The following is a 26,491-nucleotide window of genomic DNA, read 5'->3' on the forward strand; positions in this document are numbered from 1 at the left end:
TTTTAAGCACTGTCCACAAGTCAAAACGTTGTCAGTTTTGCAAGCAAACGAAGAACTGGTTGAAAGAAGCTTGGCGAAGGGTTGTCTTTTCTGATGAAAGCAGATTCCAGTTGTATTCAAACAGAAAAATTAGGGTCAGGCGAACAAAAACTGAAAAGTTTCTACCAGCCTGCATCATTCCTGCTGTGCAAGGTGGAGAGCTGTCTTGGTGTGGGGTTGCATAACTTCAGAGGGCACTGGACACCTTAGAATAATGGATGGGACAATGAACAGTATACAGTACATAAAAACAATGGAAGAATTCATGCATCCTAGTGTCCATAACCTGTTGGGTGAGAATTTCATCTTCCAGCAAGACAACGCACCTTGTCATAAATCACGAGTTACCAAGGCATGGTTTGATGCAAATGATGTGGAACTTTTGGACTGGCCTGCTTCTAGTCCTGACCTAAATCCAATTGAGAATTTATGGAAGTGGATGGCACTGCAACTTACTAAAAGAAAACCTAAAAATAAGGCTGAGTTACGACTTCAAATCGCAAGTCTGTGGCAACAGGTGATGAAAGAAAAATGTCTGGAATTGATTGAATCAATGCCTGATAAAGTAGCAGCATGCCTAAAATCGTATGGAGGTCATACAAAATACTAAACATTTAAAAAATGATGCAGCATTATCTCTGTTATTTTTATTTTTAATTTTTACTTGTATAAAATAAAGATTTTGTCATGAAATACTGATTTTTCGGTTATTTTTAACTTGTCCATAAACTTATGAAAGATACTGTATGTATGTATGTATGTATGTATATATATATATATATATATATATATATATATATATACACCAGGTGGTTGAAAAGTAACTTACAACACACCCTCTAACTTTTTTTATAATTGAGATAACTAGATGCAGTTTGTGTTATTCTTCCTTATACCAATTCTTCCTTATAAAAGTAATCTTCAATGAACGTATATTTCACTCTTTTTGATTTTTAGGTGGAGGGAGGGGGAAACTTAAAAATTTTAAACAGAACAATAGACATATTTTTTTTTTTAAACGAAACAATATATATCATTTTACAGGGCTTGATGAGACAAGAAAGTATAACCCCCAATTTAGATTATTTGGTTTGCAGGGAGTGGTGGGTGGAAGGGTCATTTCAAAAGCTTTAAATGGTATATATAATCACGGGAAAGCTTGTATCAAAGGTCTCTGCAAGACAAGCAAAATACTATCAAAAATAATAAAATCTGACTACAAACCAAAATGGTGACTACAAATGTTATATTAATTATAAATTGAAAAAATTAATTATTAAAATTGTTCAAATACTTACTAAAGAATTAAGGGAATGTATTAAGATAGAATATAGGAAGATTTCATCAGAAACTTTTCACAATGTGAGAGAAGCTATCGAGCAGCATCTGTATTAATGCATAGAGGAAGGGTCTATGCATAGAGGAATGCATAGAGGGAGGGTAGTTTCAACATTTAATATGAGGTAAGAAGCCCACAACAAAAATGTTTAACAGAAATAATTTTATTAGGCGGTATTTTTAATTCAAGAGATTATATGATTTAAAAAAAAATAAAACAGAATTAATTACACATGAAAAAAAAATTATATTGTAATCTTTATTTACTTAAATAAAATAAAATAAAATTCTTCAAGTTTATTTAAAGTATTTGAAAAATTTTAATTAATTTTTTTTCAATTTTTAATTAACGTAAATGAAATTTGTGGTTACCACTTTTGTTTAAATAGTGAGAATCTAACTTTTTTTGATACCATTTTGCTTATCTAACAAAAACCTTTAAAACAATTTAAAACAATGTATCACACGAACGTGATACATTGTCTTATTTATCAAAAATAAAATTTTTGAGCTGCCCCTTCCTCCCCACCAAACACCAAAGACTGAATACTCAAAATTGGGGCTTACTGAATTAGCCTCTTTTTTGGAGAAGATTTTCAAAGAGAGAATTGGGATACCTCAAATAACAAAAAAAATTAAAAAGGTGCATACACTGTAGCTCTAACTATCTAAAACAAACACATTGTTGGCCGCCATTTTGGAAATCAGAATTCAGTTTTAATTGCATCTTTTTCTCATCTCATCGAGCTCTTTAAAATGATATATCAAATGACCATTGGTTCTGTTCAAAAATTTTGAGTTGCCCCCCCCACCATCCAAAAATGAAAAACAATGAAATATACGTTCATTGAAGTAGCCCTTTGGTACAAGAAAGAATGCCACAACCACATTCAATTATCTTAATTATAAAAAAAGTTAGGGAGTGTTACTTTTCAGCTACTGGGCATATATTTATAAACTTTTCTTAGTTGTTTGAAACTATGGAAATGTGTTAATTTGAATATTTAGGCTATAAAACACAAGAAACATACTTTTTTTACAGTATTTAATTATTTTTAAAGTAAATAAGACATATTAAAGATTAATATTTAAGAATGATTCATATCATTGGATATTTCTAAAACATGTTTAGACAATTGAAAACCTAGAAAAACTTGCAGCATATTGTATTCAAAAATTAATCTGACTGCTTTCATCTCTAATGAGAGAGTGTGTACATGCATGCGCATATGTGTGTTTCTGTGGGGGGGTGGGGGGAGGCAGGTGTGTACTTACATCCATAAAGATATGATAGGAGAGAGATTATTTTATTTTGGAATTATATTTACTTCTAACTTATAATATTTTCATTCCTCAAAATGTTATTTAAGTTAAAATTATAGCAATCTGTAGTCCATGTAATAAATGAGTATTCTAATAAACGTAATAATTCTAATTTTATCTTATGATATGAAAATATATGTTATGCACATAAAAAGAATTAATAGATACAGCGCTTTAAAAGTAACACTTAACTTTAACTATTTCTTATAAAAATTTACTGAATTTATACTAGATAAAGGTTTACTATGCCATGATATAATAACTGCATAACCTAGCTACCTAAAGTAAAAGAAGCTATCTTAAGAAAACAGAAGTAGTTACATTTAAAAAAAGTAACATAAAATTAAATTTATGTATCTTCAAATTAAATAAACACATCATGTAGAGTTCAATTTATTGTAGAGTGAATAGTATAACAGAAATGATAAAAGCCAGTATGTGAAAACAACGACCACAACTCTGCTGACCTCTGGTGATAGTGTCTCAGTCTTTCATCTGGAATATCCTGAGTTCAAATCTTGGTTATGTATGGCATTTTTTATGTATTACAAAATTTCCATTCCATTCAAACAAATTAATGGTGGGCAACCAGTGACTTGCAACTACAGGACCAAATTTTGCCAGTTTTAAAAACTGTATTACCATTACCAATAATACAACTGTACAACTCTTGCACAGCATACTTAAAACTCTAGAAATAAAAAGTTGTCTTATAATCAATATAATAAAATAATAAAAAGAAATAAAAAATAAAGATAAAATAAAAAAAAAATAAAAATAAAAGAAATAAAAAGTTGTCTTATAATCATTAAGTTGTCTTAGAATCCTGAATGAACAATTAAATTTAACAATGATGAAGGTTTAACTTTTTTCACAATAAATCTTACTACTACATATTTTTCTGCTGCAAGTAATGGTTCAACTACACTTTGTATAAGGCTCTTACAAAATAAACCATAATCAAGTGTTTGAAGAAGGAAAAGGTATAACATTTATTAACATTCTCCGAGCAAAAATTTCTCAAAATGTAAAACTTTCTAACACAACTCAATAATTTTTTCTTAGCTTGTATAAATGATCCTTCCTTGATAAAAAACTATCTAATGCTAAGCCAAGGTAGTTATGGAATCTACACTGTTTATTACTTTAATACTTGTCAAAGACTTATTAGACGACTTAATCTGCAATAGTTTGGAGAGAGTTACCATATTATTTACCTTTTTTTAAATTAAAATACATATTAGTTTTAGACAGATTCAAATAAGATTTTATGTATAGAAATCCACAACCTTTTTTTTGGCTAAATCACTTTCAATCCGTGCATTTAGAATTAGATGACTACCCTGTTCCAAAGGATGACATCAATTGCAAATGAGTCAAGTCTTTCCCGAAAATCCCCATAAGACAAATATTAACTTATATGAACAAAACAGGGACCAGGGTAGACTCCTGAAGGGCGCAATTTTTTATTCCCAAATAACTCCATTTTTTACTAAAACTACTTTGAATCCTATAGTACAAATAAAATCTAAAACGGTTGTATTCTTACATCATGTATTCCATCTCATTTAACAAGATTCTATGATACACCACATAAAATCCTTTTTTTAATTTTATAATGAGACTGGTACTGAGTACATTATTATTTATACCAATAACAGAATAAGAAAATAATGTATGTAGATTTATGCTGTTAATTTTAACAAATATTATTTTACATTCACTTAAAATACAGTAGTAATTGGTTAACAGTCTTTCATGTACATAAAAGTTACTCCAAGTATGAATCTATATAGGGTCAAAAATAGCAAATATTCTCTAAAATAGATAAGATAACATTCTCTAAATACTACTTAACAAATCCTTACTCAAAACAGCAAAATAAAATTCACTTCAATATTTTTCCAAGAAATTATGTAATAAAACTTTTTAAATGTATTGATAGCTAGCAATACGTCCTCAGGAAATTTTTTTTTATAAATAATCACAAAACAAATGATGTAAAATTACAATTAATAATTATAAAATAGCAATTTCAATTAATCGCAACAAATTAAATAAATCTAACCTTACTAATTAAAATCTGTCTTAAAACTGGCAACAGTAAAGTTTTAAAATTTCACAGAGTAAGATTAAATATGTTGTAGAGTTTGAACAGCAATACATAATGAACAGTAAAGTACTATATATCAACAATAGAAGTCAGATAATGAAAATGATGGAATGAAATATGGTTCAAGGTCATAATAAAAAATTAACCAAACAAAACAGTTGTCTAAATCAATCATTAATATACACAACAGCCTGCTACAAAATGTAATATTGTAATACTAACTTGCCTTTAGCTTAATATTAAAAATAATTGCAGTATTCTGATTAAAATGATCTTCAACTAATTTTTTTTTTTTTTTTTAGCCTGCCTTGCAACATGCCAAATACTCCAAGAGAATACCGTTAGAACCCAACAAAATTCATTGGTAATATTGGTATTAAAATAGCCAGTTAAAAACAATTAAATCTTTGTCTAGATCTGAATCTGTGACTTACATTACAAACAGAAGTTTTAACTGTCATAATTATTTTAAATTAATTTAAAATAATTATGAAAGATCACAACAACGAATGCAGGCTTACAATACACTTCTGTAAACAGATGATTATAAGGTTAAGCTGGATTACGAAAAAATAGTTGAAAGTGACCTGATATAAGTCACTCCCAAAAATGTCAGTCATTCCCCAAAATAGCAATATCCTATCTTATTATTCTTGAATAATCTTATGCTATAATTCTCTCAAAATTACAAGGAAAATTAGGAGTGAATTGAATTCCTATAATCTTCCTCAATGTGCTCGATATACAGTTTTATATCGGCATACCGATCCCTGTTTTCTCCTTCCTACTGCCTTCATTTCAGCATTCCTTTCGCTTTATACATACTTGTTATGAGCTCAAACCATTGCAACCTTCACAGCTCTTTGAGAGAAACACTGTAATCTTTTTAAAGTATTTTTAAATGGCATCTACTATTATAGTTTTAACTACTAAAAAAAGTTCAACATGGATTAAAATTTACCCAGGGTTCTTAATTTCAGTTATCTATTGAAAATGGTTTGCTGAACGCAATTTGGTTGTTGGGCAAACCTTACTTCACATGTTTAAGACATTCCAAGTATTTATGAAACGATCAGTTTACCACAGACCTAAACTATTAAAGTGGTTCAAAGAAATTACAACTCACAATTTAAATTTAAATTTGATACATAACAGTTGTATTAAATAAGGTTTAATACAGTAATAAAATTCAATGTTTCTATCAAACGATTCATAAAATATAACTCTTCAAAGATAATAGTTTTCTTTCTGGTGAGACTCAAGACAATAAATTTGTTTTAATAAGCACAAAAAACAGTAACATGTCTAATATTTTATTAACCGACTTCATAAAAGGAGGTCATCAATTTGACAATTGTTTTTTCATGTATGTTACAGAATATCTCCAACATTAGTAAACCAATTTTGATAATTTTTTTAATCAAAATAGTATATTTTCGGAATGGTCCCATATAAATTTTAACCAACTCCGATGATAATCTTAGGAAAACTACCAAAAAAAAAAATAAACGATTTTTTAGGGTATGTTATACAATATCTCTGACTTTAGTAAACCAATTTTGATAATTTTTTTTTAATCGAAAGAGTATACTTTCGGAATGGTCCCATATAAATTTTTAACCAAATCCGATGATAATCTTAGGAAAAATACCAAAAAAAAAGAAGATTTTTAAAGTTATGTTATGCAATATCTGCGACGTTAGTAAACCGATTTTGATAATTTTTTTAATCGAAAGATTAAACTTTCGGAATGGTCCCATACACATTTTAGCCAAATCCAATGATAATCTTAGGAAAAATACCAAAAAACCGAACAGTTCAACACCTTTAGTCACTGACCGCTTGCACATACAAAAGATTTTATAAAATAGTTTATAAAAATTAATAATAAAAACCGACATCAACAAATAATATTACTAAAAAGATACAAATAATTATATTTTTATTTATTAACTAAAGTAAAAGTATTTACAACAAATAATTATTTTTGCAAGATTAAACAACTGTTAATAACTATACAGCCAGGTCAAATTATTAAGATCAAATACACATAAAAATTCCTCACTTTACAATGTATCAAAACTAACAACTAGAATTATCTATCATTGCAGAGTACTACTAAAAAAAAAAAAAAAAATATGTAAAACAACGTTATATTATGATATTATGACAGAGAACGAATTAAAATTGGATAAAAAGTTGAAGTCAGAATATAACGACAAAGGCCCTAATTTTGCACATCAGCAATATCAGAATATTCCATCAAAAACTGCTAAGGCGATAAATATAATATATATTTATAGGTACTAGATACCACAAAAAATTGTGAAATAAAATAATTTAAAAAAATATATAAAAACAGATTTAAAAAAATAATAGTACTAAAATGTTACAAGTAATTATATTTCCATTTGCTAACTAAAGTAAAAGTATTTTACAAGAAATAACTATTTTTGAAGTCTGTGCCAGCAAACACAAATTAAACATAAAGTTATGTAAAGTTAGTATCTCAACCGACCGCTATGTGGCTAAACGGGATTGCCACATGTAAAATGGGATCTCAAGAGCATATAAGGGAGAGTGTTTCATGATCATAACACATCTTCCAGTTCGTTAGGACATATATACGTGGTGATAATAGATCTACCTAAGCAGCCATAAAGTATTGTTATATCATTTTTTTTTTTTGTATTTTACAGTAGTAAAACTTCTATTACCAATTTTGAATTGTTTGAAGTAGGACTTGTATTACATAGATCATAGGGGTTTTTTTTTATTTAACTTGTGTTGGCTGCAATCGACTTCAAAAATAGTTATTTCTTGTAAATACTTTTACTTTATACATAAAAATATAATTATTTGTAACATTTTAGTATTATTATTTTTTGAAGTCAGTTTTTATATACATTTTTTTAAATTTTATTTTACTTTTAATCTGATACCATTAAACAAAATACTGAACACTTATTGTACTTCTTTGAAACTACATTGCAATTTGTTATAATTCCCTATAATCTTCTCTTGTGGTTATGAAAGGTTCTGCTTCTGTGACAGTATAAGAACTACAAAGTATGTTTTATAACTCCATGTGAATATAAATATCTTTTTCCATAACAGCTAATATATATATTCTGAAATGCCCTTTTTAGTTTTATCTTCTTACAAGTTTACTTTCTATTTTAATATTAAGTATAAAAATATTTCTTAGCTCTCGTGTACACAGAATGAGTAATTCATTAAAAAAGGCAATTAAAAACATCTGTTTTTGTACTTTCAAAAATCAATTTTTACTACAGTTTGATATTTTATTTAATACTATTTAACTGTGTTAAAACACTTTAATTTCTGAACATTACATCCTGAAGGAGAGCACAATTTGTTTTTAAGTTTTCCATCATAGAATTTACAATAACTTTATAACAAATTTCTTCTTAAAGTTTTCAACATTTCATATAGATGGATTCATGAATATCTTTCTCTTCAAACAGTCCAAGAAGAAAAATTTGTATGCTGTAAAATCCAGTGATCTCATAGAAAAAGGAAGATTGCCATGTATGGAGATATCATGGTTTGAAAACAATCCTTTGACTGCATTCAATAATCATCTAGCTGTATGACCGATCACCCCATTCTACTGAAATATATCTGGATTGATTTTAAGTTTCACTGCTGTTTGAGAGGCAAAAATTTGTTATCACCAGAACATATTACTCTGATATGATACTAACTCATTGTGTTCAAAAAATATGGACTGATTATTCCAAAGAATGCTGATGCACCACCATTCAGCAACTGTAGTCATATGCAATAGTAGTTCTTGTATTTCATTATGATTGTTTCACCCAATACCATTGTTTTTATTCAAACTTATACTTATTTACATATATGCATACACAGACATATGTTTCATCAATCATTAGCAATTATTAATATGTTTTCGTTAAATTAAAAAATTTATGACATGATGACAAAAAGTTGTAAAATAATTTTAAACAGCATCTTTTAATGCCCACACTATTTCAATTTTATGTACACATTATTATGAAGAATTCTTTGAAAACTGGTATTTGAAAAGCAGAGTGAAACTGAATGACGACAGGTAAACCGTCTGAGGTTTCATAGTATTGCAGCTCTTATAGCATCATTTACCATGTATAATCCTTTGTTTTCAAGAAGGCTTCTCATTCAACTCTATACTTAACATTCAACAAAATACTTAATTTTGTTTAATACTGTAGTAGTGCCATAATCATTGAGCAGTATTGGCCTCTATTTTTGTAGTCTGCTTTAATTGTAGATAATGCTATTCACCCCTCTTACTCACTATCATAAATAAATGTTTACAAAAAAGGAACACTTGTTACTTCATGTTACTGAGGAAAAACAACATTTATAAATCAATAATTTCAATGGATCACACACACAATATATATATATATATATTAAATCAATCCTTTTATGAACCATACTCCTCTGTACCAATACAATTTAATTTTTATTTAATAGATCAATCCAAATACAGATCAAAGTCAACCCCGCATACCATACCAATAAACACGTAATAAAACACCTAACGAGTAATAATAAACATAATAATCCTTTTTATGAATACAATTTGAGTGGTATTTATAAAATTGAATGTAATGATTGTGACCATATTTATATTGTAAGACCACCTTAGATCTTTTAAAATCAGATTCATGGAACATCTTAGAAGTTAAAAAAAAGGTAAGCTGGATTTTTCAAATGTATCAGATCATTTGATTAAAAATAAGTACACAATATCAGATATTTAGACAAACTTAAAAATACTAGAAAATAAAAAATGCAATATGGATATGAATAATGAGGGTTTTGACATTTTAGAAAGGTTTATATATATAAACATAAGAATAAATTTAATATGATCAACCTTATAAAGGCTGCACTAGATAGCACCACTATCTGTTTTGATAATAATGTTCAGTAATTAATCTTCCAATCTGGTTAGTAAAGTAAATTCAGTGAAATGGCTAGCATATAACTTTACTTTATCTAAGTTTTTGATTTTTGATTACATTTTTAATTTGTTTATATTGAAGTCACATTGTGACATGTGTAAAAAATTGTTACAATTTAATTTTTTAACTTAATTTTAATATCAATTTTAATTAATTAATCTTTATAATTTTTAAACAATTTTTTACATTCTACAACTTGTTTTGATTTATAATTTAAAATTTTTAATTTAAATAAAAGTTTTTAATAAAATTTAATTAATTAAAAGATTTTTAAAATAAAATATAAATGAAGTGATATGATATTATATTTGCGAGTTTACGATGTTTTTTGAAATACATACTTGTATATAAATGTAATGCAGCTGATGATGCGAATTAAGTTCGCAAAAGCACTTCTGTTTATGTAATGAAATAAGGTAAGTAATCCTATTTCAATTATTCTGTACTTGGGTTGATCTATTAAATATATATATATAATCTTTTTTTTCATCACTGGCTACTATAGAACCACGTTTTAGTTAATCCCTGGTTGATATGCGTTTCTTCCAATTCTCCTTCATTTTCAAATATGTTGTTCCTTCCTTTCTTGTGACCATTTTTTACTAATACATTCTCTGATTCCTTTCTGAAAACCTTCACAAACTTGGATCTTTTTCCTAAATCTATCTCTGTCCTTTAAATCTGTTGGATTTATCCCTGCAATCAAGAAATCTTCTTTCACCTGTGTGAACCACTTTTGTTTATATTGGCTCTATTATTCTTCTCGAAAATCAAAAAATTGACCACTGTGCTAATTAGATTAAAAAAATAACAACTTAAACACCAAAACACAGTAGCAGAAAAACCTAATACAAATAGTCTACTTTCGCAGGATCCCACATTATCAGTCTACACAATTCTATAATTATATCAAACAAATAAAAAAAAGAAATAAACTTAATATATATAAACTTGTGTTTATTTTGTTTTGTTTAATTTATAAATTTAAACAAAGTATGAAATGATGAACCAACAGATTGTAATTGAAGATGTTTTAATTAAAGACATAGTGGATTGTAACAGTATTGTAACAGTTGGCAACAATGATTATGAACATAGATGGGTGATGCTTTAAATTTACATCATTTCAGTAATAGCAGTAGAGTTGTGTTGTTATTAGAAATTTTGTGGTTGTTAAGAATGTTTATGTTTTCTACATTTTTAAGTATTTATTTCTTTTTTGTTATTTGTTTGATGTAATTATAGAATTGTGTACAGGCTGATAATTGGTATTAGTTTTTTTAGGTTTTACGGTTACTGTGTTTTGGTGGATAAGTTATTTAAAAAAAAAAAAAAAAAAAAATATATATATATATATATATGTGTGTGTGTGTTTTTTCTTCTTTAAAATTTCAAAGTAATTTAAAGGATCAATATGTGCTTTATCTCTGCTTAGATGTAGGTTTGATTACATCAGAATATTTTTCTTTGTCAGTTACAAATTAGAATTACAATTATTGTGGCAATAAATTGGAGTAATATGTAGCAATAATGGATAATTGTAAACAAAAAGATTTATATTTAAAATCATACTGTCTCTACTTATTATACATTTATTATAAGATTAAATTAATGAACAGTATATAAATATGCAACAAATTAACAATCAATATATAAAATTTAAAAGTATATCATAGTTTTAGTCGCTCAGGTAGTGTTACTGTTATCATTATTATTCATACTAAATTACACCTTCCCTATGAAATACAAAGAGCACATAACTTTTGTATGACTAATTAAACAGTACTACATGGCAACAATGTCAATTTAACTTAAAAAAAATATATAGATCTGTTGTCTAAGATGATACTTAATAACAAAAGAGGTAACTAAGATGTAACTTCTAATAACAATTATTGATTGTTTTAAACAAATTTATATTTTAAAATTTATAAATATCTTCTCCTTTTAACTTCTTTTTTAAGACATCACTTCTAAGGTCATAAGTCAAAAACTGCCATATACATAAACCACCCGAATAGAAAATGCACTTTTAAGTTTCAATAAATTTGAGTTTTCTAATTTTTCTAGACTAGTTTATTACAGTACAAATTATAATATAAATAAAATAATAATATATAAAATAAAATTAATTTTTGTTGGTAATAAAGGATATTCTTAAAAACAATTATTAGTATACAATAACACCATAAAATGGTCTAGTTATATATATAATGTCTTAAAATTCCATATACATAAATTACACCTGTAATATACACACAAATGTAATGTTATTTACATTTTCTATTTTCTAGGATTCATTTTACTAGCAAATTTTTAATAAGTCCTTATGTAAGAGTTCTTTTTTCATTACTGGTTGTATTTATCTGCCTATTCTTAACAAATTAACTTCAAGAATCATATTTGTGGATTTTACAATTATTTAAAAAAAATATTAAACATATAACTACAAGTGCAGTTTGAAAGTAAAGTAAACAATGTGTAAATGGCAGTACTATTAACAACATTTTCAGCTATCTTCATCCACTGTTGAAATGTTCAAATCCTATATAACGGCTCAGTATTAGCTTATGTATGACAGTTCAGTGAAAAAGCTGTATTGTCTTTGGTGAAATGCAGACAAGACAGTTTGCATTTTATATATTTCTAATCTTTGAAAGGAAAACCAATTACCCAAATAAAGAGAAGGTTAGATGCCAATTCACGGTGAGTCTGCACAAACATTAAAATGGGTTACCAAGTTTAAACAGTAATAAAATTTTTTCCTCTTTATATTTGTAACTTGTTCTTTTAATTTATTATTGCATAATACATCAATAAGAGTTTCTTCTGGGTTCCAAGAAGAAAACAGAAAGATGGTATTAGATGGATTTCTGCAGAGAAACATATGATATGGAGATACTACCTCTACAAATGCTAGTAGAAGAGGATTAGGCTAATTAAGTATTATTAATAATATATTATACTTATTTTTGTCTACATAAGTTAATAATTTATTTAATTAAAATAAAATTAATAGTCAAAACAAACTGAATGAACCATTCTTATGTACTATCAAGGCATTATATATTTATACCAGCACCCCCCTTTGCGACTGAACCCACAATGTATGTGGATGAACTTAAAAATTGGAAATAGTTTTTTTTTTATTAATTATGTGGGCTGCTGCTCACAGAGATATATAGATATTCACAACTTGCCAAATAAAATAAATTAATTTGGATGAATAACTACTTATCAGTTAAATTTGTCATTCCCTTTAATTTTATTAACAAGCTAATTTGTTTTTTACTATATATAACAACAATAATACAATCTGATATTTTATAATAATGACATTACATTTAATAAATCACATAATAACTATCTGAAGAAACCAATACTGATATAGTCAATGATCAACACACACAATGACTATCAAAGTATGTAATGGCATTAAATTTAATAGAATAAGTTCTAGGTTACTTAACTTTTTTTATTTATGATTAAAATAATAGTGAGACTGCTGAGATTTGTAACAGCAGTAAATATTCCAAGAGACATAAGAATAATACAGTTAAAATTTTGTAATGATTGGTTAGTTTTCATAGTTATTGGGAACAAATGAAAAAGATGTATCTGTAGTAATGAGATAAATAGTGTTTTTATTTTCTGGTTTGCTAATCCCTGAGACGTTCTATTTGTTGTGGAAAACTGTCTCACCTGAAATGGATGAATTTATTTTTTCTGCCAAATTTTAGAACTAAATTTTGATCTTTATGTAATGAAACACCAACGGAAAGAATTTAACCCGGATTTAAGGAATTTTGGTCATAAAAAATCTAATTAAAAAAAAAAAATTGTTTGCCCACTGTAAAAATCAACAATTAAATATTTGCTGCAAAAAAAGTTCCTTTTCCTCTAGAAATTTAAGTGCTCAAGATTTTTGCTAAATCAATGAAATAAAACTAAACAAGGGAACTATAAAACATCAGCTGCACAAGCTTCAAAGATCTTAAAATTGTTAAAATATCAGCAATATAACAGACAGTTCAAACAACTTAAATAATATGATTTTATGAAAAAAACGATTGTTAATTAATTCAATCATTTAATAAAAAGATTTTATGATTCAAGGTATAAGTGTATTATGAACTATTTTAAACAATTATATCATTTATAACTCCCTGATGACCTGTTGACTTGTTTTAAAAGAATACAAATTTTAAATTTTTTAATGTCAACTGAAAATTATGTTAACAATACCATATTGCAATCATTTTCATTATAAAAACATTAGCATATTAATTATTTATAAAGTAAATTTCAATAATGAATTCTATAATGTTTTTACTATAAATAAGTTTTACTATATAAAGAATAGAATTTCATAATTAGTTAATTTTAAATACAGGTATTATAAGTTTTAATATTTTGTTATGTCATAATCACACAAATAATATAAACAAACATTATACTGTTATGAAAATTGTATGTATAAGATTTAGATGATTTATATCAGGTAATATAATACTATCTATCATAACATTTTAATTGTTAAAGGTTGTAGTAATTTTTTTTTGTATTTTAAGGTATAAACCTACATTAAAATAAGTTTTTTTTTAGGATAATTACAATAATTTTTTACTATTAAAATGTTAATACAAGGTAAACTAGTAAATCGTTGTATCAATAACATCTGATCAATAAATTAATGTAAAATAGACTTAAAATAGGTAACATAGACACACCTAAATTTTCAAATTGATAGATTCAATCATGTACAATCAACTTTACTTTAAATATTCTTAAGTTTTATTTTTATTATTTTTTTTAAATTTTATTTTTGTCTTGTTTGTACTGATAACTTATGTTTAGAAAGATATAGTGTTCAGAATAAATATCTATTCACATATAAAAACAAAACTGTGCTCCATCAGTTAGTTCCCTCACAGCTGCTGAATGAAGTTCTTTAATTGGTAAGTCAACAAATTACATCATTTCAATTTCTAATAAAATAATTAAGTTACATGAAGTACAATGCAATAGCAAAGTCTAGACTAAAAGAGCAAGTGAAAATCAAACACTAACTTGCACATATTATAAAAAAATCAAAAAATGCAAGGGCTGGGACAGTTTAAAAATTTCTTTAGTAGAATTTATAAGCCACTTTTTAACAAAATTTTCAAGTTGATTACATCTGTCATAGTATAAACATAGCCTGCTTGCACCTAACTTAGTGTAGCAGTTTTTCTATGCCTTCTAAAGAAAGAAAAATGCTGTTTAACAGTCATAATTGATCTTCCATTGACCTTTTAACATCTTCATTAGAATATATTGCCATTTTGAAAGATCTCTTTCGTGAGGTCAAATATGTAAATAAGGTGGTAGAGAAGCAAGGAAGTTCACCAGAATTGGACAGAAGGGAAGATGTTTGTGGCTCCTCTTTTCCTATAATGCTCTAGTAACAGTTAATTCTACCAGGGCTTTTGAGAAGCTGCTATATGTAGTGTAGCAATTGTACATAAATATATTACATTTTGTCAGGTTTCCTGATAGTTAATCTTAAACAGTCTTTTTAATTCGTTCAAAATTTCATAAAATCCTATTATACCCATTGCACTATCTGGGCAATAATTCAGTATACCCAACCGCTTGATTATCAACGAAAAGGATATAAAGAATAGGGATTTTCTACTCAAATAAAATTCTGCTTCATTTTTGGTAACAAGTGAAGATTCCAACACTTATCTCCAATTACAGTTTATTCCAAATATATGCACTTTCCTGCAGTAGGTATCCAAAAATGAAAAACCTAGACAAATAAAACACTGTTTCTTCTTGAGTAGATTTGGCAACAAATGAGACATTCATGAGAGTACAAGTGTCTGAATATTTTAAATAAAGTCATTGATGAGATAGAGTGAACTTGAATGTTAAATACTCAATTCCCCCACGATCATGACCTCAGTGTGATTTGTCTGGTCTCATGAGTCGTGTCATGCATGCAACTAATGTCATTCGTTGCTGAAGTGAATATCTTATATGCTGGTGATAGTTTATTTCCATCTACCCATTTTGCAATCACCTACCATGAAGCTGCATTTTTCCAGGTTATTTAATGTAAATAGAATGAATTTCAAGTGAGGTTGCACTAATTTGCCAATAAAAATTGAGTTGCTGTGGACACTTCCAATTTATACCACTTTCACAAATGTTAAGACTAATGTACCAACTGCTCAGCCAATAACATATTCTTGAGATATATAAACAGAGCAGTAACATAATAGATCTATATTTCTTTCAGAGTAAAAAGTTATGAACAAATGCAACTTACTATCAGACTCCGACCCTAAAAGTTTCAATTAGAAAATATGCTATAAGATGACACAAAATGTATAAAAAATTATATCAAAGTAATAATTTCTAGCTGACTATAAAATAGACTGGCAACTGAGTATAGGCCAGTTGCTGTAAAGCCTGTTGTCAAGTCAGTGTATCTTGAGGAATTAACCTATATATAGAAGTATGTTAATATCATCGTGACATAAGTTAAGGGTTTTTCAGAAATAATTATTTATTAATAATAAATAAATAACATAGGTTATACAAATCCTTATGACACTTTTAGTAAGAAACTGGGACAATACATTTTGATTCTACTGGATAACAAATAATTGTATTGACTTTCAAGTTTAACGTATCACTCTATTACTTAGCTGAAGTTGGATACAGATAAAACTACAATGACACATTAGATATTTATATCTATAAACAGTGACGTATGTGCTCATGGTATTTTTATGTTCAAAACTTAAATCAATAACAATAATTATGACTTTATCATAAAAAAAAATTCTAAAGCTAAAAGATAATTCAATTTTTAAATACAGCCATTTAAGGATAATACTTACATGTAATGCTTGCAAAGCTTCCCACTCTTGTAATGAATGGACTTTGGCTGTAATAAATCTTGCTGCCATTTGAGCACAATCTGGTTCACGGTTGACAAGACCACAAAATGCATCAATTGCTGCAGTATCTGGGCACTGGTTCCGATTACTAGTCGCTCGTTCTTTTTTTAACAGAAAAATGTTAAATATTGAAATTTTTATGAACATTATTAATGCTACTAACTACAAAGGCTATTTCAAAACTGAATTGTTATGAACGGGTGTTGATAATAAACCAGTTGCCAAAGCAACAGAGTGCATGCACAGTAGCCATGAATAATTTATGAACCTGTTCATTCAGTTCATAGATAATTCTAGTAAATCTGGGACAGTGCTATGAGAGATTGGTGCTAGCAATTTAGATAAAGGTGGGGAAATGTTCATGAGGAGGAGAAAATATGATGGTTAGTTGTGGGTAATTAACTCATTCAAATGTTGAACAGAGTAAATATCATTTCAAGGCTTTTGAACTTTTTAATGATTTTCCACAAAATTTTGGAATTGATCTGACCATAAATATCATAGGATGGACACATATTCTTCTGCATGATGTAGTCTCATTCTGAAGACTGCTTGAAAATTTAACTGGAGTAGTTCATTTGAAAGAATTTTTATCAAACCCCCTACAGTAGAGTATGGTGTCAAGTTAATGCTATGTCTTTACAAAGATAAGGTCAGGATGGTTACACACTGCTTTGAGTCCAATGAAGAGCTCTTCATGGTGGTCGTAATAACTGGATGAAAATATTAATGATTCTTTATTTTTCATACTGACCCCGAAGGGGAAGACACCCACCTCGTGACGGATCCAACTGTCACACCACAACCCTCCGTACCTAGCCCTTAGGGATTTTACCGGAGGTCATCTTTAAGACCTCTAGACATATTTAACCCTGCCTCAGTCAGAATGCCACCAATGTGAATGGCACCTGTGAAATTCCCATTGGTGTACTACTCTTAAACGGATTCCACAGACATTATATAAGTCTTAAACAAGACCATCCAATTGAGCTGAAAGCTACCTTACCCAATGGCAGAATGAGTCCAACAAAAAGCGCTAAGCCCAAATAGACTTTCTACTTACCAAAGTTTTTATTTTTTTCAAACAATATTATCCCCTTCAAAGTAATTCCCTTGGGCAGCTATACACTGGCAGAGTCATTGTTCCCACTCCTGGTAGCAGTGCTGGAAGGCTTCAACTGGTCAGTCACAGTCTTTTGAATGTTCTCTAGAGTTCCAAAATGACATCCTTTTAAGACATATTTCAATTTCGGCAAAAGAAAAATGTCACAAGGACTCAAATCAAGTGAATAGGGGGGGGGATTGAGGAACCATAGGAATGCATTTAGAGGTAAAAAATTCCATGATGGAAATGGCCGTGTAACATGGGGCATTGTCATGATGAAGCATCCACTTGTCTGCAATGTCTGGTCTCATGCGAATCATTCTTTTTCTGAGCCTTTCACGGAGAACTTTGTAAAACACTTGGTTGACAGTTTGTCCTGGAGGAACAAATTCTTTATGCACGATACCCCTACTGTCAAAAAAGCAAATCAGCGTGGTTTTGATCTTTGATTTGCTCATTTGACATTTTTTCGGTCGAGGAGATGATGGAGTGTGCCATTCTTCACTTTGCTGCTTTGTTTCAGGACTGTACTCAAACATCCAGGGTTCATCACCTGTGATCACACGATTAAAGAATTCTTGGTCACTGACAAAGAATTCAGCACCAATTTCGCACAAACCTTTCGCATGTCCAAATCGTCTGTCAAAATTTGATGTACGGTGAAACTGTTTAAATTTAACTGTTCACTCATCATCCTTACTGTTAAATGACGGACTGATCTCACAAGAACTCTCACACACTCAACGTTTTCGTCAAATTTTGAAGTTGAAGGTCTCCCTGAGCGAGGTTGATCTTCAATGTGTTCTTGGCCTTCCAAAAATGATTTGTGCCGGCAGAAAACTTGTGATCTTGATAAGCAACGTTCCCCATAGGCCTGTTTCAACTTTTCAAATGTCACACTTGCAAATTCCCCAAGTTTAACAGAAAACTTGATTGCACAACGTTGCTCTAAATTCCGATACTTCATTTTCGTTAACACACAACTTCACTGATGGTGCTGTCAAAAATAATGTGTTGATGGAACATGAGTTGAAACTCGTACTGAGCATTTGGAAGGGATGAACAAACAGGTCAAGCACAGACCAGCAGACACAGCGTTGCCAGATCGCTCGCAGTGTTAGCAATCTCATTACTTTTCTCACACACCTCGTATTTTTTATTTCAACATTTATTGTTGATGTATTTATAACAGAGTGTACTGGAAATGATTTTTTAAAAAAACTTTTAATTTTGAACAATGAAATAATGTTTTTTTTTTAATTGACTAATCTAATTAAGTGAAAGAGCCCTGGTCCTGAGAGGTTTGAATAATCGATGCTGTACTATCTATATTCATATAAAAAGTATAGCCCGAAACACTATCCTATGATAACTTTGAAACAAAATTGTGATAAATAATAAGATACTGGGATGTTATACACTGAATGGACCATGTTTTAACTAAATTCCAGCGGGGATCTGCTGAAGAATTAATAGATTAGTTTAATACTTCCAATGCACCACACAATTTCAAGAATGAGAGAGGATTTCCTTCAATGAATCCTGGACATGTTCTAAAGTGGCTCTTCTAAGCATACATCTGAGCTGGTTAACATAAAGTTGTTATTAACAACATGCTACTCCCATCTTAAGTGAAGATTGTACTATCTCCATCCACTATCTGGAAGGGCGTAGAGTAGTTTATATGGCTTTGGATTTGACTAGATTGTGGGTACCAGTGTTCTTTGGTGGTTGGGCTTCAATTAACCACACACCTCAAGGAATGGTTGAACTGCAACTGTACAAGACCACACTTCATTTAGATTCGTACAAATCAACCTCATTCATCCTCTGAAGTAATACCTTACAGTGGTTCTGGAGGCTAAGCAGAAAAAGTGAGTAGTACCTTAGAAGTACCTTTGAGTGGGCTTTATCTTACTGGATCTGAGATATTATTTTTACACAGATGTGAGTTTTTGTTTATTTTCTGATTCATGTTCAGTAAATAAAATTATACTAACTCTACAGTCCCTACTGTCTTAACTACTACTAGCAGTTAAATAATAGATTTAATTAAAAGCTTATTTCATACATCTGTGATAAAACTAACCACTGCGGTGTGTTTTAGTAGTTCATTATATTATGATCATTCCCATATAACTTTCTGTGTTATGTCAGTAATTTTTAGTAATGAATTTCCTACAGTCATAGCATGATTGATACGAGAGACTATGCTATAGCGGATTTATTATAGAACAATATTAAACACGATCCATAGGTGTAAAAAAAACATAAAATGATATTATAAATGATTTCACAAGACAGGTGGATGCACTCTGAAACAAATTGTTTTACTGAAAAACCTCTACAGGCGGATATAGCTTTATAGTAGGTTCTACATTAGTCTACCATATAATTATTTTATTTATTCATGATGCAAAGTAACTATTCATGATTTACAGTAGTACACTACTGTAAAATTCTGCAAGGATCTACTTGATGTGAACCACAACACTGTGGTCGACTGAATTCCTGTTTACATATATGTGAACACACTATAATGAACGATCCACAAGTGAGCCCAATATGCACATCTACATTGATGAAATCTGTAGGGAAATAAAAAAGTGCCTGTTTTGGTACCTGTTGAAGTAAGTTAGTGAGTAAATTTTCCATTAACAATGCAAAACATTGCACCTGGAAGCACTGTAATAGGTGATGAGTGAAGAGCTTAATGAAACAAATGAAAAAATAATATGCACTTAACATTATGTCAGTCTGAATTTTGTTGACCTGTTACACTTGCTCAATCTCACATGGCTGAGAGTACGTGTGGGTGACGGTTAAGAATCAGATAAAGACATGATAGGAACACACCAAATCATGGTCAGTCTAACTTTTCGAATATATGTAGTGTAAAAAATATCATGATGCAAACACTTTTATCAAATATTACATGAAAGTGTGCTGCTTTTGCTGCTGCCATGTTAAAAAAATTACAAAAATAAAAATTTCAAACATTTTTAGATTAACACCTACATAATCTGTATTTTTTAATAAAAACCATTTAATTAAGAAAGTTTTCAGTATCTCTGAAATTTTTATATAAAAATTGAAACCTGTATAAAAGTAACAGTTGGTGGGAGATAATGGAAAACACCTTATTATGTAGTCTCTGTGGAGACTACATCACACTATGCTGTTTTCACACTATAAACTGCTTTACTAACTCATAATCTCTTCTTCACCAGGATAAGAATTTTAGCTATGACAAAATTCCATTGCATTCAGGTATGGAAACAAAGAAAGAGCTTTTATTTTAATCTTTCATTGAGTAACAATGTAGAGTAACAAGCCATGCATGCTCCACTTCCTCAGTTCTTGTTTGGAGTAGAATGATGACATCTTAATGACTCTTTGAAGGACCAAACAGGTGATAGCCTAAAGGAAGAAGATCACGACTACACGGAGAACGAGCAAATATTTCATACTTGATTTTTTGGATTTCAACAATGAACAACAGAATGCAACAACTATTGTCATGGAACAAAACAATGTTTTTGAAGATTTCCTTGGTATTTGCTTCGAATTGGAGCCTTCAGCTTCTCAATAAATATTTCACTGTAATGAGCACTATTTACTACTGATAAAGTTTCCTTTCCTGAAAAAGTTTCACTACTAACTAACTGTGTTAGTCCCCCCCCAAAGTTAAAATCAATTATCCTGCTGATGGTTCACTTTGAATTTTGGCCTGATGGGCAATTGTGGTTGTTTCAATTCATATGCTGCTATAAAACATCTTTCTTGAATTCTGCCCAAGAATGCATTCATTACCTTCATTATCATAGCGGGCCAAATTTTGTAGAAAAATGTCAAGGCATTTGTTATATAACATTATGGGCTGTTTTGGACCCACTTGCACAAACTTTATGAGTTATCTATTGTATATGATTTCTTAGGCAGAACGATGACTAATTTGTAGACTGTCAGTTCATCAACAGTCACTCATCTATCTCTCAGAACCTTGACAAATACATACTTAGTGTTCCCATCAGTAGTAGCTGTAAGTAGGTGTTCTACATCCTCTTTATGTATAATACTTATGTGACAATTTAAAACATTTTTCAAACTGCTCACAACACTCCGTAGTTGCTTAACACTGTTCCTGTATTGTGCTAAAATTCTTTCATAGAATTCGATCTGTGATATAATATCATAACACAAAAAACAGATTAATGAACGCTGCTCTTCTTTAATGCAAATGGGAAATGGAGTGGTCATTGTTAAAATTACAGTCGTAATGATCTAACTCATCAACTTTAAAACATACATAAATTTTAAGACCAAAACAGCTGTCCATCTGCATGTGAAAACAGCAGTGTTGACAACAGAAATATAAATGCAATTACATGTGCATAACAATTAACTAACCCCCGTACAATTTGTTAGTTAAACTTTAAACATTAATTTCTATGTAAAATAGTGTTGCTAGATTATAAAATGCCATAAGAAGTACTACGTATCTCATAATTATAATAAACTTAAAATAACATTCGCAAAATTTTGGTTTATAATCAGAAGTTTCACCACAGAAAAATAAATATAAAACAACATGAAATACGGTGTATTTTGTCTATGTAAATTAGTTCCATAGCAAATAATGAAAGATTAAATAAAATCATAAGATCATATATTAAATATTAAAAAGTGCAAGTAAAAAAAAAAGAAGAAAATTTAATATGGTTTTACTAAATTGAAATAGCTAAAATTCAACACTCATATCACATATGCCATCTGTAATAGCGTACAATGTTAAATTATTAGCAGAATTATGTTACAAATGCATAGTTTCAACAGCAATTAACATTAATAAATTATGTACAATAATGATGACATAACATGCAGATGAATAAAAGCATTTGATTTGTAATCAAATATTTACAGCTGTAGAGAAAATTTTTTGATAATGAACAGTCACAGGTCCTCTGTTTCAAGAAAATAATGAGTAATGGGAGTAATGAGTAATGGGTCAATTACAATTACTAAAATATAACAAGATAATAGGATACTATTTTACTTAAAAGTAAGAAACATTTGGTAAGCTCCAGACCCAAGAAGATTCTCTGTATTTAGAAGCAATTATTTAATGACAGATTAGTGCCCAACTTCACTTAATGCTTCACTAATTACGTTAATGCCCAATCCTTATAACACACTTGTCAATGGCACTGACTCACTAATTTAGGTTTACAAAACCTTTAAAAAATACATATAATAAGTTCTTATAAAACAGGCTATGTATTAGAAGTATCTCTGCCAAATTTCCACTACTCTATTCTACAATCTGTTGTTCAATGAAATAATAGGAGGCAGATCTTATAAGATTACAGAATAATTTACATAAGGAAAATCTCTTTAATCTATTAGAAGGCAGCAAACACATGTCAACTCTCTCATTCTATTTTGAAACCTCTAGAATTTTTTGCCTATTTGCGCGTGTGCACACACACACACACACACACACACACACACACACACATATACACGATTGGAATAAAAGAGTGAAGCTTAGTCTAATAATATGTATAAAAAAATCACACATCTAAATTATCATGTATCAAATATACATGATAATTTCTACAAGCAAAGACAAAATATATGTAAAAAATGGGTAGTCAAAAGTAAAACACAGTATATGGACCTTTATTTTTTAAAAATTAACCAAGGTATAGATATTTAATAAAAAGTCACATATGAAAATCTGGCGTATATTCTTACAAATTGTTAAAAAAAAAGGAATTGGGTTATGAACATCAAGCTAAAATATTTAGGAAAACCACATTCTGCAAAAATTAAGATAAAACAAAAATTTATTTAGTACTAAAGAAAATAAACCAAAGAGATCTGAGATTGTAATGATACATCTGTAAGTAAAACAAAATATAATTTGTCATTTATGAATTCTATTTAAAAATAATTTTCTCAAAAGCCAAACTGCTCAAATTACAAATCTTGGTGCAATTTGAACCAATTTTCAATAGAAAATCCAGATATACGATGAAACAAACCATATTTAAATTTAATAGACATTTTAACTTACATCAGAGAACTTTCAATCACTTTTGTTGTCTAATAACAAACTTCTTCTTATTGATCTTTATTTATCTTAACTTGGTAAAGCCAAACAATTATTTTACTTTCCTTTTTACAGCTAAAATAACACAAAGTTAAAAAAAGTATTCCACTGAACTATATATTTAATTTTATTAATCAAAAAATGTGAATCAAGTTTTACAAACATGCACAACATTGTATGTAGTGTTGCATTCAAGGAATATATTGTTTAATCTAGAAAGCAATTCAAATGTTGAATTTTCTGTAATCTTTTTAATTCCCTGTAATGTTACTCTTAGAAGGCAGGCAATTCTGAGGCAGACCACTCATCATTGCAACCAACCTCACATACACCCTCATGGATGTAAAGATCAGGTGTTAAGAAAAACAGCAATGATTTTGCTTGTCACAGTATTAAAAATACACAGGTTATAAAATAGATAAACGCTAAAACGACTTATTTATAAAAGCGGAAAGTACAAAACCTATAAGCAAACCTGCATATAATGGGTTAATTTATGATTGCTGATAACGCAATAACTATTAAGTAGCTAAATAGTTATAGTTAACACATATAAAAACCTGACTTTTTTCATGACTAAAATTAAAATATGTATTCTTACGAATAAGAGCTTCCAGGCTAGTGGTCACAATATCCATTTTAATAATTGTCGCGTTACAGAATATCGTTCATTACTTTTCACACGAGAAGACAAATAACATTTACTGTCATAACCTGTCATGCAACCCAAACCTTGAAATGCAAAACGACAGACTTAACACAACTCAATGCCATCTTAATGTAACATTACGTATAAAATAACATATGGCGTACATTTTTATCTAAAAATGTAATAATTGAAATAACAGAAAACTTTTGGTAACATTAAAAGATGGAAGGGTTAAATATATAAACTCCACTTTAAATGTATTTTTAAAAATTAGAAAAACGATTTCAGGAAAAAATGAATAAAATGATTTCTATAAAAACTTATATGAATTAGAATTTAAAAAAAAGAGTTAAATGGTGATATTTATTAACTGACAACTTGAAAAAAAAACTATATGATCCAGAAATCAGGTACTCATTTAAATATTTTCGTAGGCAGCCATATTGTTTTGAAGTGCGTCTTGCATGTCGCACGTGGTTGATTTGTGTACTTTTTGACATACTTTCTCGGGAATTAAAAAGTTTAAATACTTCAAAAAGCACCGATTGACTTCGTGGCTGTTATATTTTCAATTTGAAATAAAATTCATTTGGTGAGTATGGTTATTTTCTATTTTAAAAGGACCGGAAATGTAGCAGCCTGTGGGGGTGTTGGTAAAAATTATTGCTACGAAGTTGTAATCAGAATATTGAAAAATCGTTATGTTTATTTTTTTCATCTTAATGCTTTATGTTAGTCAATATTATTTGCCTTTTTTTTTATTTATATATTGTATCGTTTTGCAGAAGATTAAAGCTGAAACCGCTCAACAACCCCGACAGTCTGTAGTGTTTTCGATCGTTTGTTGATTTTTAAGTTTTATCTATTAATGAATTAGGAAAACGTACCGATTTGAATTTTTAAGTAAGGTTAACGACAAGTGAGCTTCAGAAACTGTAATTAGCATATGTTTAATTCATTCTAATTTACCGTATTTGAGATTTATTTAGTTTCTTATTGATCTTTTTGAAGGCTTTTTTGTAGTGGTCAGGTTGCGTAAGAGTATTATTGTGATAAAAAATGTGCAAATAATTTTTTTAAATGCTTTATTTAATATAAAAAAATTAAATACTTTAAAAAAAATTTAAATACGTTTGTTAGGTAGAGTTCTATTAAATGAAATACTGAAATCTTCCTTATAATTTGTTTCCCCTAAATTAACGACGTTGTTTATTATTTAGTGCAGTTATTGCAGCACTGAATTTCTTCTTTATGTTATTTTATTTTTATTGTTCGTTTTTTAATTGAAACATTTTAAAGAGCAATACCAGTATGTGATCAACCTTAAAATAAATAAATCTGTTAATTGAAAAGTGACATACATTTACTTACTCTCATATTCTTTGTAGTGTATTATTAATACTGGGTTTAAAATTGTTCTTTGACAATGTTTTAAATTATATTAGATTCTCAAGTGTTTATAAATTTTATTTTGAAAAACCACGATTATTGGAAGATTGCAGGGTTACACTTTAATACTCAAAACGCTATAGAACCATTAAATAAGCTTGTTTTTATTATGCATTTGCACCTTTTGAATCTAATGTTAAATGCATGTGACTTGCTTGATTAAGAACTCTATTGTGATAAAATGTTCTCATGATTTTTTTTTTGTGAGGTGAATCATCCTTTACAAGTACCTTACAATAAGTGTTTCACAACTTGTGTTTTAATTATTGGACAGGGTTAGTAAAATTATTTTTCTTTTCAAAACTTATTAACTTGCTTTACATTGTTTTTATAAGTTAATTTGAAATTATCTCAATGCCAGTTGGTCAAATTTTTTTCCTACCCCATTTAACTGTTGCAGTTAAAAT

The 26,491-nt window shown here is 28.9% G+C and overlaps 2 protein-coding genes across 5 annotated transcripts in view; one reads left to right on the forward strand and one right to left on the reverse strand.

Annotated features, from left to right (window-relative positions):
* Gga (ADP-ribosylation factor-binding protein Gga) overlaps window positions 1–24,725 on the reverse strand; it is an 81,914-nt gene extending 57,189 nt beyond the window's left edge. For both annotated transcript variants that reach the window (XM_075364636.1, XM_075364635.1), the window contains exons 1-2: window positions 24,588–24,725; window positions 16,707–16,867 (exon numbers count right to left, since the gene is read on the reverse strand). In XM_075364636.1, the coding sequence (XP_075220751.1) occupies window positions 16,707–16,867; window positions 24,588–24,624 (198 nt within the window). In that variant the 5' untranslated portion in view covers window positions 24,625–24,725. The remainder of the gene's footprint in view (window positions 1–16,706; window positions 16,868–24,587) is intronic.
* A 347-nt stretch (window positions 24,726–25,072) lies between these two features.
* Window positions 25,073–26,491, forward strand: part of spoon (A-kinase anchor protein spoonbill) — a 257,728-nt gene continuing 256,309 nt past the window's right edge. For all 3 annotated transcript variants that reach the window (XM_075364638.1, XM_075364641.1, XM_075364642.1), the window contains exon 1: window positions 25,073–25,227. The gene's annotated coding sequence lies outside the window, so the exon portion shown is untranslated. The remainder of the gene's footprint in view (window positions 25,228–26,491) is intronic.

The sequence above is a fragment of the Lycorma delicatula genome, chromosome 4 (assembly GCF_047948215.1).
Source record: "Lycorma delicatula isolate Av1 chromosome 4, ASM4794821v1, whole genome shotgun sequence".
Taxonomy (NCBI): Eukaryota; Metazoa; Arthropoda; class Insecta; order Hemiptera; family Fulgoridae; genus Lycorma; species Lycorma delicatula.